The following is a 15,840-nucleotide window of genomic DNA, read 5'->3' as shown; positions in this document are numbered from 1 at the left end:
GCGCACTCTGGCACTCCAGATTGAATTTACAAACACACCCGAAATAGTAAAATGTTTAGTTGGGTGCTTGACTGTCAAGCTAGCAAGAGGTTGCATAACAACAGCATCAACTTCCAGGCCAAGTTCTAGTACACTCAGCTGAAACGATACTGTTTGTTTCCAGTAAGAGTTTCATGGGGTTTCATTTGCGTATGGTACAGTAGTTATCTTCTGTAGTTGTTATGTTGTCTGTTGAACATATGATGGACCATCATTTCTCTTTGCTTATTTGAGCTGTTCTTGCCATAATATGGACTCGGTCTTTTACCAAATAGGGCTAGGGTTACCTTCTGTATACCACCCCTACCTTGTCACAACACAAAAAAATACACAAATGAACTTTTAACAAGGCACACCTGTTAATTGAAATACATTCCAGGTGATTACCTCATGAAGTTGGTTGAGAGAATGCCAAGAGTGTGCAAAGCTGTCATCAAGGCAAAGGGTGGCTACTTCGAAGAATACTGAAATATAGTTTGATTTGTTTAACACTTCTTTGGTTACTACATGATTCCATATGTGTTATTTCGTAGTTTTGATGTCTTCACTATTATTCTACAATGTAGAAAATCGTCAAAATAAAGAAAAACCCTGGAATGAGTAGGTGTGTCCAAACTTTTGACTGGTACTGTATACATGATTTTGTGTGGGGGTGGTGTTGAATTGTGAATATTTTCACATTTCTCTGCACAACTGTTGCCATGGTTTTCACCCTTCCTCAGGTGCCAGCGCATAGTTACATAATATGAAAATTGCACGTCATATTTTCTGAGTGGTAAGTACATTTTTCTTTTTAAAATTCAATTTTTTATTTTATCAGCCCCATAGAAGCCTCCTAAAGACTCTGAATGGCAGAGAACTGGAGAGACGTTCCCAGTATTGGAGGATTATGATGTGTGTCCAATATACTGAAAATGTTAAAGTTTTGGTGTTGGGAAACTAAGCCCCAGTTAGCCCAGTTATTTATCATCTTAACGAGGTCTGTCCACACACACACACACACACACACACACACACACACACACACACACACACACACACACACACACACACACACACACACACACACACACACACACACACACACACACACACACACACACACACCTGATGAGGAGATATAATGGCATGTTTGCTCCATGCGAATGTGCGACATAAGTCACTGTGATCTAACATAGCATTCATATACACTGCATTCGAAAAGTATTCAAACCCCTTCCCTTTTTCCACAATTTGTTATGTTACAGCCTTATTCTAAAATTGATTTTTTTATCCTCATCAATCTACACACAATACCCCATAATGACAAAGCGAAACATTTTGAAATATTTATTACAAATAAAAAACAGAAATACCTTATTTACATAAGTATTCATAGCCTTTGCTATGAGACTCAAAATTGAGCTCAGGTGCATTCTGTTTCCATTGATCATCTTTGAGATGTTTCTATAACTTCATTGGAGTCCACCTGTGGTAAATTCAATTGATTGGATATGATTTGGAAAGGCACACACCTGTCTATATAATGTCCCCCAGTTGACAGTGCATGTCAGAGCAAAAAAACAAGCCATGAGGTCAAAGGAGACATTATTGTGTCCAGGCACAAATCTGGGGAAGGGTACCAAAAACATTCTGCAGCATTGAAGGTCCCAAAGAACACTGGCCTTCATCATTCTTAAATGGAAGAAGTTGGGAACCACCAAGACTCTTCCTAGAGTTGTCCGCCTGGCCAAACTGAGCAATCGGGGGAGAAGGGCCTTGGTCAGCAATGTGATCAAAAACCAAATGGTCACTCTGAAAGAGCTCCAGAGTTCCTCTGTGGAGGTGGGATAACCTTCCAGAAGAACAACCATCTCTGCAGCACTCCACGAATCAGGCCTTTATGATAGAGTGGTCAGACAGAAGCCACTCCTCAGTAAAAGGCACATAACAGCCCCTTTGGAGTTTGCCAAAAGGCACCTAAAGGACTTAGACCATGATAAACAAGATTCTCTGGTCTGATGAAACCAAGATTTAATTATTTGGCCTGAATGCCAAGCATCACGTCTGGAGGAAACCTGGCACCATCCCTATGGTGAAGCATGGTGGTGGCATTATCATGCTGTGGGGATGTTTTTCAGTGGCAAGGACTGGGAGACTAGTCAGGATAGAGGGAAAGATGAACGAAGCAATGTACAGAGAGATCCTTGATGAAAACCTGCTCCAGAGGGCTCAGGACCTCAGACTGGGGGTGAAGGTTCACCTTCCAACAGGACAACAACCCTAAGCACACAGCCAAGAGAACGCAGGAGTGGCTTCGGGACAAGTCTCTGAATGTCCTTGAGTGGCACAGCCAGAGCCCGGACTTGAACCTGATCGAACATCTCTGGAGACATGAAAATAGCTGTGCAGCGACGCACCCCATCCAATCTGACAGCTTGAGAGGATCTGCTTGGAAGAATGGGAGAAACTCCCCAAATACAGGTGTGCCAAGCTTGTAGCATCATATCCAAGAAGACTTGGCTGTAATCGCTGCCAAAGGTGCTTCAACAAAGTATTGAGTAAAGGGTCTGAATACTTATGTAAATGTGATAGTTACGTGTTTTATGTTTAATAAATGTGCAACATTTTCAAGAAACCCGCTTCGTCATTATGGGGTATTGTGTGTCGATTGATGAGGGATTTAAAAAAATCAATTTTAGAATAGGGCTGTAATGTAACAAAATGTGGACAAAGTTAAGCGGTCTGAATACTTTCCAAATGCACTGTATACAGTGCATTCACCTCATTCTAACTTTTCTATTGTATCTCCTTATCTTCAAAGTCATCCTGATACAGAAGGGTTCACTGGTGCTGTACCACAAACTGCTTTCATGTTTGTGTAGCCAAACCGTTTGATCCCTCAATTCACTTTTATGAATTTCAGTAGTTGGTTTTGGTTCAAGTTATGGTACCTTTTTTGTGGGATCAATGCATTTTTCATCTATCTACTCCCCAACAGATCTTGTATCCTTAGAGGCAATCTGAGCACTGTTTCAATCAGACAGTGACTGTGAACTGAAAAGCTATCTCTGGCTGTGGTGAAGCCGAACGGTAACCTGGATTTTACCAGATTACATGAGTGATTTACCCATCTTCCTCTCCGTCACTTTTATGATACTATATTTTATTTGAATCACGGTACCTCAAAGTGGGCCATCAGACCCTGCTTAGCATCTTGTAAGAGTGCTACTTACAGTCAGTGCACTGCCAAAGCTCCACTCAACTCTCCAGTCTCTCTGAGGCACTGGCTGACTGTAGATTAGAGTTGTAAAGGTCCCTCTAGTGCCACCTGGCTGTTTGTCTGTTACAATGGAGGTTGGCGGCACCTTAATAGGGAGGACGGGCTTGTGCCAATGGCTAGAGCTGAATAGGTAGAATGGTATCAAATACAAATACATGTGTTTCATGCCATTCCTTTTGCTCCGTTCCATCCATTATTATGAGCTGTTCTCCCCTCAGCAGTTCAGGTCCCATATGTAAAGGTCCAATCTACTAACAGACTCGGTTTGTATGCTTTTTATTTTATTTTTTATGTTAGTTTATTTGGTAAATATTTTCTTAACTCTATTTCTGGTACTGCATTGTTGGTTAAGGGCTTGTCAGTTAGCATTTCACGGTAAGGTCTGTATGCGGCGCACGTGACAAATAAAATGTGATTTGATTTGAATACTTATATAAATGTCATATTTCAGGATTTTATTTGTAATAAATTAGTAAAAATGTCTAAAAACCTGTTTTTGCTTTATCACTATGAGGTATTGTGTGTATGTAGCATGGTTCACTCTGCATTTTGTACTTTTAATTCGGAAGCTGCCACAACTGAAGGTCTGCTAGTTGAATGATTTTTATTTGCCCTGCACACAAAGAGACAACACACATTGTTAACCCTTGGCGCAGTCCTAGCTCTCAGGCACCTTGCTAGCCGAAGGTCAGGCGAAAGAGAACGTCAAAAGGAAATAACGTGTTGTATGCACACATTCAATGCAGAACATCACACCATACAATACAATACAAGTAAAATGATACAGAGCACAATTCGGACAAAATAAAAGACATACCTGCACACGAAGAGACAACACACATTATGTTAACCTAACCCTTGGTGCAGTCCTAGCTCTCAGGCACCTGCGCAAGCACATGGACACTCACTCAAACACTGTCTCAAGTACTCACAAGTTACAATAGATACCCTAGTTAGCGAGCTTAGTGAAACTTGTTAACATAAATCTTGATATTATCCTCATTGTAACCAACTTAAGGTAGCATAACAGTACATTCTGTAACATTATGACGGCCTTATATTAAACAATTTCGGAGCCAAGGACAACATACCTTGCCAGCTGAAGGTCAGGCAAAAGAGAACAATAATGGGGTACGGAAATACAGATAACCCGCGATGGGCCAAACCAAAATATACACAACTTTTACAATCACATGTATGTACAATATTGATATGAAAATGTGTTTGTTCACGAAAGAAAAACACTGGCCTATTTGAATTGGTGCAATTTGGTGCATAATCTAGGGGAACAACATCACGCAACATCACACAGGCAGTTAACCCACTGTTCCTATGCCGTCATTGAAAATAAGAATTTGTTCTTAACTGATCTTGCCTAGTTAAATAAAGGTAAAATAAAATAAAAACTGCTACATGTAGATTGAGGCAGAGGTAAGTGAAGGTAACCTGCCTAAATAACTACCGCCCCGAATAGGGTCGTTGTCCTGCTGGAAGGTGAACCTTTGCCCCAGTCTGAGGTCCTGAGCACTCTAGAGCAGGTTTTTCGATCCTGACTCGTCTCCCAGTCCCTGCTGCTGAAAAACATCCCCACAGCATCGTGCTGCCACCACAATGCTTCACCATAGGGATGGTGCCAGGTTTCCTCCAGACGTAAAGCTTGGCATTCAAGTCAAATGGACACCATTTGTGAATTGATCACCCCCATCGAGCTTCAGAGTTCGTTCTGTTAGGTGACATAAACTGAGGATATGCTTAACACCCCGGCAGTCCTACAATCTAAGCTAGATGCCCTCAATCTCACACAAATCATCAAGGAACCCACCAGGTACAACCCTAAATCCGTAAACATGGGCACCATCATAGATATTATCCTGATCAACTTGCCCTCCAAATACACCTCCGCTGTTTTCAATCCGGATCTCAGCGATCACTGCCTCATTGCCTGTATCCGCTATGGGTCCGCGGTCAAACAACCACCCCTCATCACTGTCAAACGCTCCCTAAACCACTTCCGCGAGCAGGCCTTTCTAATCGACCTGGCCCGGGTATCCTGGAAGAATATTGACCTCATCCCATCAGTCGAGGATGCCTGGTCATTCTTTAAAAGTAATTTCCTCACCATCTTCCTCAGCATGCCCCGTTCCAAAAATGCCGAACTATGAACAGATATAGCCCTTGGTTCACTCCAGACCTAACTGCCCTTGACCAGCAAAAAACATCCTGTGGCGGACTGCAATAGCATCGAATAGTCCCCGCGATATGCAACTGTTCAAGGAAGTCAGGAACCAATACAGGCAGTCAGTCAGTCAGGAAAGCAAAGGCTAGCTTTTTCAAGCAGAAATTTGCATCCTGTAGCTCTAACTCCAAAAAGTTTTAAACACTGTAAAGTCCATGGAGAACAAGAGTACCTCCTCCCAGCTGCCCACTGCACTGAGGCTAGGTAACACGGTCACCGCTGATAAATCCATGATAATCAAAAATTTCAATAAGCATTTCTCAACGGCTGGCCATGCCTTCCTCCTGGCTACTCCAACCCCAGCCAACAGCTCCCCCTCCCCCCCGCAGCTACTCGCCCAAGCCTCCCTGCGACCTGTATGCTCTAGTCGGCTGGCCCTCGCTACATATTCATCGCCAGACCCACTGGCTCCAGGTCATCTATAAGTCTATGCTAGGTAAAGCGCCGCCTTATCTCAGTTCACTGGTCACAATAACAACACCCACACGTAGCACACGTTCCATCAGGTATATCTCACTGATCATCCCCAAAGCCAACACCTCATTTGGCGGCCTTTCCTTCCAGTTCTCTGCTGCCATTGACTGGAACGAATTGCAAAAATCGCTGAAGTTGGAGACTTTTATTTTCCTCACCAACTTTAAACATCAACTATCTGAGCAGCTAACCGATCACTGCAGCTGTACATAGTTCATCTGTAAATAGCCCACCCAATCAACCTACCTCATCCCCATACTGTTTTTTATTTTATTTACTTTTCTGCTCTTTTGCACACCAGTATCTCTACTTGCACATCATCATCTGCTCATTTATCACTCCAGTGTTAAACTGCTAAATTGTAATTATTCGCTCCTATGTCCTATTTATTGCCTACCTCATTCCTTTTGCACACACTGCATATAGACTTTCTTTTTTCTACTGTGTCATTGACTTGTTTATTGTGTTATTGGCTTGTTTATTGTTGACTCCATGTGTAACTGTGTTGTTGTCTGTGTCACACTGCTTTGCTTTATCTTGGCCAGGTCGCAGTTGCAAATGAGAACTTGTTTTCAACTAGACTACCTAGTTAAATAAAGGTGAAATAAGATTTTTTTTTTTAAAGAGTTCAATCTTTGTTTCATCAGACCAGAGAATCCTGTTTCTCATGGTCCCAGAGTCTTTAGGTGCCTTGACAGCTGAGGAGTGGCTTCCGTCTGGCCACTCTACTATAAAGGCCTGATTGTTGGAGTGCTGCAGAGATGGTTTTCCTTCTGGAAGTTTCTCCCATCTCCACAGAGGAACTCTAGAGCTCTGTCAGAGTGATCATTGGGTTCAAGCGGAGCCTTGTCTGGCAGCAAAACAGTTCATTCAGACTAATTTACTGCCTTTTAAAAAAACAGCTCATATGGCTGACTTGCTTAAACAAATGTGGTTTCTAATGATAATTGAGATGTACAAACTATGGTATAAGGGGACGACAAGCGGATAAGTGGCAATCTGTAATTTAGTTTAAGACATGAATGAGCAAGCTAGGACGGACGTAGTCAATATAACTATTTGTTTAGCACTTTTGTACAGCGACAGAATTCAGAACATTGGCCGTTCTTAGTGTTCTCCCTGTACACCAAGTCAGAACCGTAGGATAAATAAAGGGGGCGTATAAGCAGACAATGAAAGCTCTTACAATATTCAATGATTACATTTCTCTAAAACAGCTTATAGGCTACATGTGCACCACCAAGTCAGAACAGTAGGCAATATTAAAAGGGGTAAATAGGCCCAATTATTAGGGTGAGGCACATGGGCTACTCACATCTTACTACACAACATACACTTAATATTACTTTCTTAGCTACAGTATACATATCTCCCTGGCATATTACATAATTTATTCAGCAGCATACAATACATTTTTGGCCTCACCTCGTTGTGCTGTGCTCACTTGAACAGGAAGGTGGCGCGGCGGCCCTTCGTGGGCAAATTTGGTCATCAAAGTCTGGCATTCTCTGGATTTATGGTGCTTCAAAATGACTGGGAACTAGGAAAAAAACAAGGTTGAGTCATGATGACCTCGTTGATTTTCAGGTCATAGCTCTAGAACACATATGTCAGAGTCAAGGCCCGCGGGCCACATCCGGCCCGCGAGAAGGTTTTTTTACGGCCCCTGGGATGATCTTGATTTATTATTAGAACCGCCCGCAGACCGCAGCAAGCCGGCAGCCCGCAGATCTTTTACACGCACCAATACTACATTTCCCACAATGCAACGGTGACGCACCGAGCAGTAGGCTGCTTCATTTCAATATTTATTGGCACAGCAGTTGTCAGCATCACAGTAAAATTAACTTTCAGATACCCATCAAAAATGGCAAAACGGAAGGTGGACACTGAGAACCGGGGTTTCAAACAAGGTGGGAGTCGGAGTATTTGTTCACGGAGGTAGCTGGAAAACCTGTGTGTCTTCTGTGTGGAGAAAGTGTGGCGGTACTGAAAGAGTATAATCTGAGACGACATTATGAAACGAAACACGCGGACAAAAACAAGAATATGGACATGGAACAAAGGCTACAAAAGGCAGAGGAATTAAAACGAGGCCTCAAATCTCGACAGGCTCTGTTCAAAAAGCCAAATCACAAGGCCAGGCTGCTGTCAAGGCCAGTTTTATTTTGGCAGAAGAGATCGCTAAATCAGCCCGGCCATTTACGGAGGGGGATTTCATCAAAACTGCATGATTAAAGTTTGTGACGAAGTTTGCCCAGAAAAAAGGCAACTCTTTTTAAATGTGAGTCTGAGCAGAAACACCATTGCCGAGAGAGTAGACCAGTTGTCCATCAATCTAAAAGAGCAGCTTGTGAAAAAGGGAAAAGATTTCATTGCATATTCCTTGGCTGTGGATGAGAGCACCGACATTTCTGACATTGCCCAGTTGTCAATTTTCATCCGCGGAGTGGACTCCAGCCTAAGCGTGACAGAGGAGTTTTTGGCTTTACGTCCTATGCATGGCACAACTACGGGGCATGATTTGTATGAAGAGGTGTCAAGATGTGTAAATGAGATGGAGCTGCCTTGGGAAAAACTCGTGGGTTTGACAACCGACGGAGCACCTGCGATGTGTGGACACAGGAGCGGACTGGTGGCGAAGATACGGGAAAAGATGCAAGAGGAAAACGCGACAGGTGAGCTGACAGCTTATCATTGTATCATACACCAGGAAGCGTTGTGCGGTAAAGCCTTGAAAATGGAGCATGTAATGAGCATCATCACGCGCACAGTTAACTTTATCAGAGCCAAAGGTTTGAATCACCGCCAGTTCAAGGCATTTCTGACGGAGTTAGAAACGGAGCATGGTGATTTGCCTTATCACACAGAGGTGCGATGGCTAAGCCAGGGAAAGGTGCTTCAAAGATGTTTCGAGCTTCGTGAGGAGATTTGTCTGTTCTTGGACAGCAAAGGGAAAGACACAACACAACTCCGAGACGAAATGTTTCTGTGTGAAATGGCTTTTCTGTGTGACATTACGAGTCATCTGAATGCAATGAACTTGCAGCTGCAGGGTCGGGATCGTGTCATCTCTGATATGTACAGTACAGTGAAGGCATTTAAAACCAAACTGACTCTGTGGGAGACGCAGATGCGGAAAGAAAATTTGAGCCACTTTCCCAGCTGCCAGACCATGAAAGAGAAGCTCTCTACCAGTGCGTTCCCGAGCGCACAGTTGGCTGATAAAATAGGTATGCTTGCCGCTGACTTTCGACGCCGATTTGCTGACTTTGAAGCACAAAAAGCAGGTTGGAACTGCTCGGTAACCCATTTGCTGTTGACGTGGAAAGCTCACCACCAAACCTCCAAATGGAGTTGATTGACCTCCAATGCAATGATGCACTGAGGGCAAAATATGCGGCAGTGGGTGCTGCGGAGTTCGCCCGTTTCCTCCCGACACAATGCCCCAGCTGCGCATCCAGGCTGCTCAAACGTTGTCTATGTTTGGCAGCACATACCTGTGTGAACAACTGTTTTCTTTGATGAACTTGAACAAAACATCACACAGAAGTCGACTTACTGCTGAACACCTCCACTCAATTCTGAGGATTTCCTCAGCTCAGAGCCTTACCCCGAACATTGATGAACTTGTGGAAAAGATGGGACACCACCAAGTATCACCCTCAACCTCAAACAAGTGAACATTACTGTGCAATCACATATTTAGAGTTTTTACTCAGTTCAAGTTTAAAAGTTAAAGTTTAATATTTGTTTTCACTGCATGTTACTTCTCCTTAAACAAAGTGTTGTTTTTGATTAATAGATTTTTGCACTTTATTTTATTGTATTTCAATCCAATTATATTTTAAAAATATTTCAGTTGAGTGGATGATAGAAAATTGCTATTATTGTTTTTTTCTTTGAAGTAAATTTAGCCCACTTTTGCTAAAATAGAAAATATAGGCTACTGATGGTGCCTTGAATACCGGTTTCTTTCATTTAATGTTCATGTTATGGGGATTTTTATATAAAGGAAATTTGTCTTTTGTGTCTGTTGAAAATTAAAGATTACTGACAGAGCCATAAGAAAATATTGCTTTATTTATCTGATCATATTGGAATATATTTGTTAGGTTTTCAGTAGGTTCAATTAGGTTCACTAGACTATATGCGTCATTTAAAAATTTTTCAATGAACATTCGAACAGTCCGGCCCTCGGCTTGTAGCTAAATTTTTATTTGGCCCTCCGTCCATTTGACTTTGACACCCCTGCTCTAGAAAGATGCAGGATTTACACTTCTGAGTTGGATGACCATTCAAAACATATTTTCCCAGTCGAAGCTTGTTTATTTCCAAATTCCCAGTTGTCTTGAACTCACTGAAGCCAAGTTTTCACAGTTCCGAGTTAACAGTTGTTTTGGGCACGGCACAAATCATGCTTCATTGACAGAAAGACCAATGTTGAATGTTTTTCATTTTAAACTTGGAAAAGAGCCCCTTAATCCCAGATTTGGGACCACACAGCCACTACACTGAATAGCAGGCTAGTGATTGCTTTGCAATGTTTGCAGTTAGCCACTGTCACTGATTACTTCCAAACCCTCATTGTTGAATTTTTGCGATTTCCAACTTCTTGTGTAATGTTTGTCCAATGGTCAATGAGCACCAATACATTTTATCTATAATTTCTCTTCATTATTTATCTTCATGTGACAAGGATTTAAAAAGATTTGCCATTAGATTGTTGACTTAATTCATGACGATTCCTGCTTGGTAAGATTTTGAAAGTATGATGTTGACATGATCAGTCCAATCAAAGCTACTGTAGATATAACGTGATTTGACGTCATTTTATCTATGGCCAATGACCTTGAGCCTTCTTGGATGGGCACTTCTAATGTAACTCTATTGCAGCACCCAATGGGCTAGAATTGTCTAGCTCTACCCTTATTAGACTTGGTGGTGACGTAGTGTCCCCATGAGTGACAGAACACTGAGCCAATCATGGCGCAAAGCTTCTGTATTTTCTGCTGGCTTGCCTCACCACCACAGAAAGCACTTAGCTAGGCTGAAACACCTGCATTTTGGAGCTGCTTTTCCCAAGAAAATAAAGCCACGTCTCTTTTTTGTTATCTCAATGATATACATATTTTTTATATTGTTTGCAAACTGATATGTGACACATATTTCTTTTAACATTTGCTCCACCTACACTAAATGGTGGGTCGCCACTTGGTCCAACTCATAAACGAAATGCAAATCTGATATGAACAGTGTTCTTGTATAACAGTCTAAATGTGGCTTATAGGAAAAGAGGTGAAAGGTAATTATTTGTGGAGATACAGAATTAAATGTACAGTGGGGCAAAAATGTATTTAGTCAGCCACCAATTGTGCAAGTTCTCCCATTTAAAAAGATGTGAGAGGCCTGTAATTCTCATCATAGGTACACTTCAACTATGACAGACAAAATGAGAAGAAAAAAATCCAGAAAATCACATTGTAGATTTTTAATGAATTTATTTGCAAATTATGGTGGAAAATAAGTATTTGGTCAATAACAAAAGTTTATCTCAATACTTTGTTATATACCCTTTGTTGGCAATGACAGAGGTCCAACGTTTTCTGTAAGTCTTCACAAGGTTTTCACACACTGTTACTGGTATTTTGGCCCATTCCTCCATGCAGATCTCCTCTAGAGCAGTGATGTTTTGGGGCTGTTGCTGGGCAACACAGACTTTCAACTCCCTCCAAAGATTTTCTTTGGGGTGAGATCTGGATACTGGCTAGGCCACTCGAGGACCTTGAAATGCTTCTTACAAAGCCACTCCTTCATTGCCCGGGTGGTGTGTTTGGGATCATTTTCATGCTGAAAGACCCAGCCACGTTTCATCTTCAATGCCCTTGCTGATGGAAGGAGGTTTTCACTCAAAATCTCATGATACATGGCCACATTCATTCTTTCCTTTACACGGATCAGTCACCCTGGTCCCTTTGCAGAAAAACAGCCCCAAAGCATGATGTTTCCACCCCATGCTTCACAGTAGGTATGGTGTTCTTTGGATGCAACTCAGCATTCTTTGTCCTCCAAACACGACGAGTTGATATAACTCCTATCGTAGTCATTGAAAGTAATGATATCGTTTACAGAAAACAGTTTCTTCTGTTTTTGTTGGGATGTATTGAGTAACTGGCTTCTGTTCAAGCTTTTAACTTGGTTTTGAACTTTATCAAGCCAGGTATCGGGTATGCTCGAGCGAAAACGCTCACGGAGAGAATTTGATTGTCTGTCATATTCTTCCTCTGATAACTATCAACTGTCAATATTGTATTTTTATCTGTACGGTTTCTGTAAACTGTTGTACTTAGAGATGGTCCCTTCTTTGTTACAAGTACATCTAAGAAATGTATAGAGTTAATGTTATTTTACATAGTGAAGGGAATTGATTGTACTCTAGAGTTAATGGAAGTAATACATTATTGTAATTTAATTCCAGAACCCGTCCAGATCATAAAGCATACGACCCTGTTGAGGAATAGGCACTAACCTGCCCAAACTGCTCACCCATAAAATGTGTAGAGTGAGGCGAGCTATGTTGGGTGAGCGTAATGTAGGACGCTATGTAGCTCAAGTGGTTTCAAGTTATCTGGTCAGTGTGTGTGTGTGTGTGTGTGTGTGTGTGTGTGTGTGTGTGTGTGTGTGTGTGTGTGTGTGTGTGTGTGTGTGTGCGCGTGCGAGGGCGCGCGCATTCTTGTTATTATGTTGTAGGTGTGCTTTGATGGTCTGATACAGCAGTATAGTATATCAGATGGTGTGCAGAAAAATATCAATCAAATGAATGACTGTCTCATCCAGTATTAAATGACATAGACATCTGTCCCACTAGATTACTGTGATTAGACCCCTGATCGCCCTTTTACCACCTCCGGCTTGGCAGCACTGACTGTGGCGAGAGCTTTTCACTGATGGTGCTGTTACGGAACATGACTCCTCTGTGAGAAAGCATGAATCAACATCAGCCAAGTAAGCAGAAGGCTTCGAAATGGGCTATTACGTCGGTGTTCAAGTGTTCTATTATTCGTTTCCAGTTGGAATGGGATGGTGCGTTTCACATCAGCACTATTACGGTAGGCGTGTAGGGATATTACAGTACTTACGGAAGGCAAATTGTGCGCTACGGTTCAGTTTTCCCCTCCGCAGCTGTCATCGTGCAGGTGGAATCTGCGTTTCGACGCGTGGGTTGTAGGGTTTACGTCCAGCTCCCTGTTGTGTATTTCATGCATAGGCCTAAACTAGCCTAATCTAGAAAGGACTATTCCGCATTGAGAAGCAAATCCACTCGTTTGGACTCGAGGGAAATGTAGACTATTCTTTCATAGGCTTCTGCGACTGTTTTTGTCTGAGGAAGATTCACATTATATGAATGCACCTTCACATCGAGCCATTGGACTTAATCGCGATAACCTTTCAGTGCGAATTTAACATAATACAGCCCAGTGAATGTGTATTTATTTCAGTTGATGAGCGCATCATCTCAATAGATTGTAACAGCGCACTAACTTCACAGCATCGGCGGTGTTTGCAATGGTATTGGGCTATTTTCTACATCCATGACCTCAACAGGACCATAGTATAATAGTGTTTTGTCAATGTTCTGTCTGTTGATAAAACTAGAAGGACCTAGTGCATTATTTAGCCTATTATCTCTGTCGCATCGATTGGAGAGGAGTTGCGTAGGATGCCAGTGTTGCAATTAGAGGTTGCTGTTATTGCAGTTTGACAGACAAGGATATCCAAGAATCACAGCGGACGTAGTGTGGTTTTGACTTGACAAAGAACGGAACAGTATGGATGAGGCACAGCTGCCAACGAGTCTATTCCAGATTTAAAAGATTTAGAGGTGAAAATCGGATGGAAGACACCTGAGGGCTTGCTCAAGTGCTTGCGGGAAGAGGCGTCCAGCCACCGCGGAGATGTCAAGTTGAATTCACTGGAGACCAAAGACCGAGACATCACGGGCAGGAGTCTGGATGAGAAGATTCGAAAATTAAAAGTTGATATGGTAAGCTCTTATTTGGAGCAGTGACTTTTTGTTGGTCTTGCCATTAGTTATCCACATTTTATTTTATTTTGTTGTTAGAAAGATTATGTGCAGTCGCACAACATTTGCTCTGCTTTTGACATTTAATGTTATAAAGATTCCCTAACAACTCAGAATGATGTTGTTGGTGGTCAGTAGCCCTACAGTGAACAAGATATGTATTTAATATTGATCCTTGTTCTACATCCTCTTCCTGAATATAAGGCATCCACCCAATCAATAATTCTGCTGATCTTCACCATGATAACAGCGGCAGGTGGCTTTGGTTGCTATAGATTCATTATTGTCGACAGGTCATAATTGGTGTTTTCAGAGACTAATAATTGGCCTATGGATGGATTACTATTGTATTATATAATGCGAAAGAACTGGTAGGCTATTTAATTTACAATCTAACTGTTCATTTATCCTATTAAACCAAGTTTATTGCAGGCCAGCCATCTTTCATTGATAGGCGACATTCCGAGTTTATCATAACAGACGTCATCATACTTCTCTCCCCTTGGTGCAAAAACAGGACTTCAGCAGAGAAGTGTGTTGTTTTTCCTCGTGCACAGATGTCTTGCATTCCTATGGCAAAGACAGGCTCGCGGCAGCTGTGTTGAGACGGCGCAATGTATGTCGTATTGGAATGATTGTACACATGATTGTACACAAACAGCACATGGTGGATTCCTGTGTTCTTCTAGAAACCGAAACAAGTCGCATTGGTTTGGTTTGAAAATAGCGACCCGCAGGTTTTGTTTGTAGGCCTACCACTGCTGCACTTCCCTGCTGTGTCGTTCTGTCATCTGCACTCTGACTCTCCAGACAATAACCACAGACTACCCCAAAGACTCTGGCAAAGAAACCTGCATAAAATTACATATGGTGTTGTAGGATACAGTATGTAGTCCATGTTGCCCATAACAACTCAATATATTATGTTAATCCAAACTTTCTTGCTTTGCCAGTAGAATTTAGTCGATAGCCTATACCCAGAGGGAATACCACTACCAGCCATTTGGGTGATGATGTTTTACAGTGCTGATATTGTGGACCACTAGTGAGTGGTTTGAACAAACTAAACAGCAAATGTTTTAAGGTTAGGGGACATCAAGAGGGTCATAAATCTTTGTGCGGCCAGCGTCACATAACGACCCCATGATTTGCTTGCAGCCATCCCCATTCATCAGCCCTGCTGAGCCAGAGGATGCAGGGCTCTCTCCTGGTCAAAAGTAGTGCACTATGTAGGGAGTAGGGTACCATTTGGGACGCAACAGAGGCTTCAGTGATTAAGAGCTACCTCTTAGTCAGAGTGATCTTCCCACTGTCAGACAGCATACATAGTGCTGCTGTGTGTTGGGCCAATATCTCATCTCTCTGAGTGGTGCTGGGTAGCAGGAGAACAGATGGATACTGAACTTTGCGCTCTCATCACAATCCTGCTTTCACAAAATAGGCTACACACATGCACATATACATGTGCACGCACACTCATTCTCACAAGAAAACATGCGTGTACATACGCCATTGGCGTAACTCAGTTTCTCTGGGCCCCGCAAGGTCAAACCCCCCCACACACACCCTCCCAAACAAACATCTAATGCGTCAGCCAGACAGCCACTCACAAAGTATAGACTACTGGTCGCAGTCCATGGTGTTGAAATTTCAACTTGTCAATGCTGCTGCCTATCAAATCAATGATGCCAGGGCATGTAGTCTATAGCTTTGCTTTAGCTAATGGATATATTTTTATTGGTAGGC

General features: G+C 42.3%; 1 protein-coding gene across 4 annotated transcripts in view; it reads left to right on the top strand.

Moving 5' to 3' along the window:
* Positions 1-15,840, top strand: part of LOC118375444 (period circadian protein-like) — a 55,724-nt gene that overhangs the window by 6,953 nt on the left and 32,931 nt on the right. For 2 of the 4 annotated variants that reach the window (XR_008064177.1, XM_035762010.2), the window contains exon 1: positions 13,135-14,055. The exons of 1 other annotated variant lie outside the window; for it this stretch is intronic. Coding sequence is in view for 2 of the 3 variants with exons in the window: in XM_035762010.2 (XP_035617903.2) it covers positions 14,053-14,055 (3 nt within the window). In the remaining variant the exon portion in view is untranslated. One more of the 4 variants, XM_052462130.1, reaches the window with a different exon arrangement.

Source organism: Oncorhynchus keta, chromosome 1, assembly GCF_023373465.1.
Source record: "Oncorhynchus keta strain PuntledgeMale-10-30-2019 chromosome 1, Oket_V2, whole genome shotgun sequence".
NCBI lineage: Eukaryota > Metazoa > Chordata > Actinopteri > Salmoniformes > Salmonidae > Oncorhynchus > Oncorhynchus keta.
This window is presented reverse-complemented; position numbering and strand designations above follow the sequence as displayed.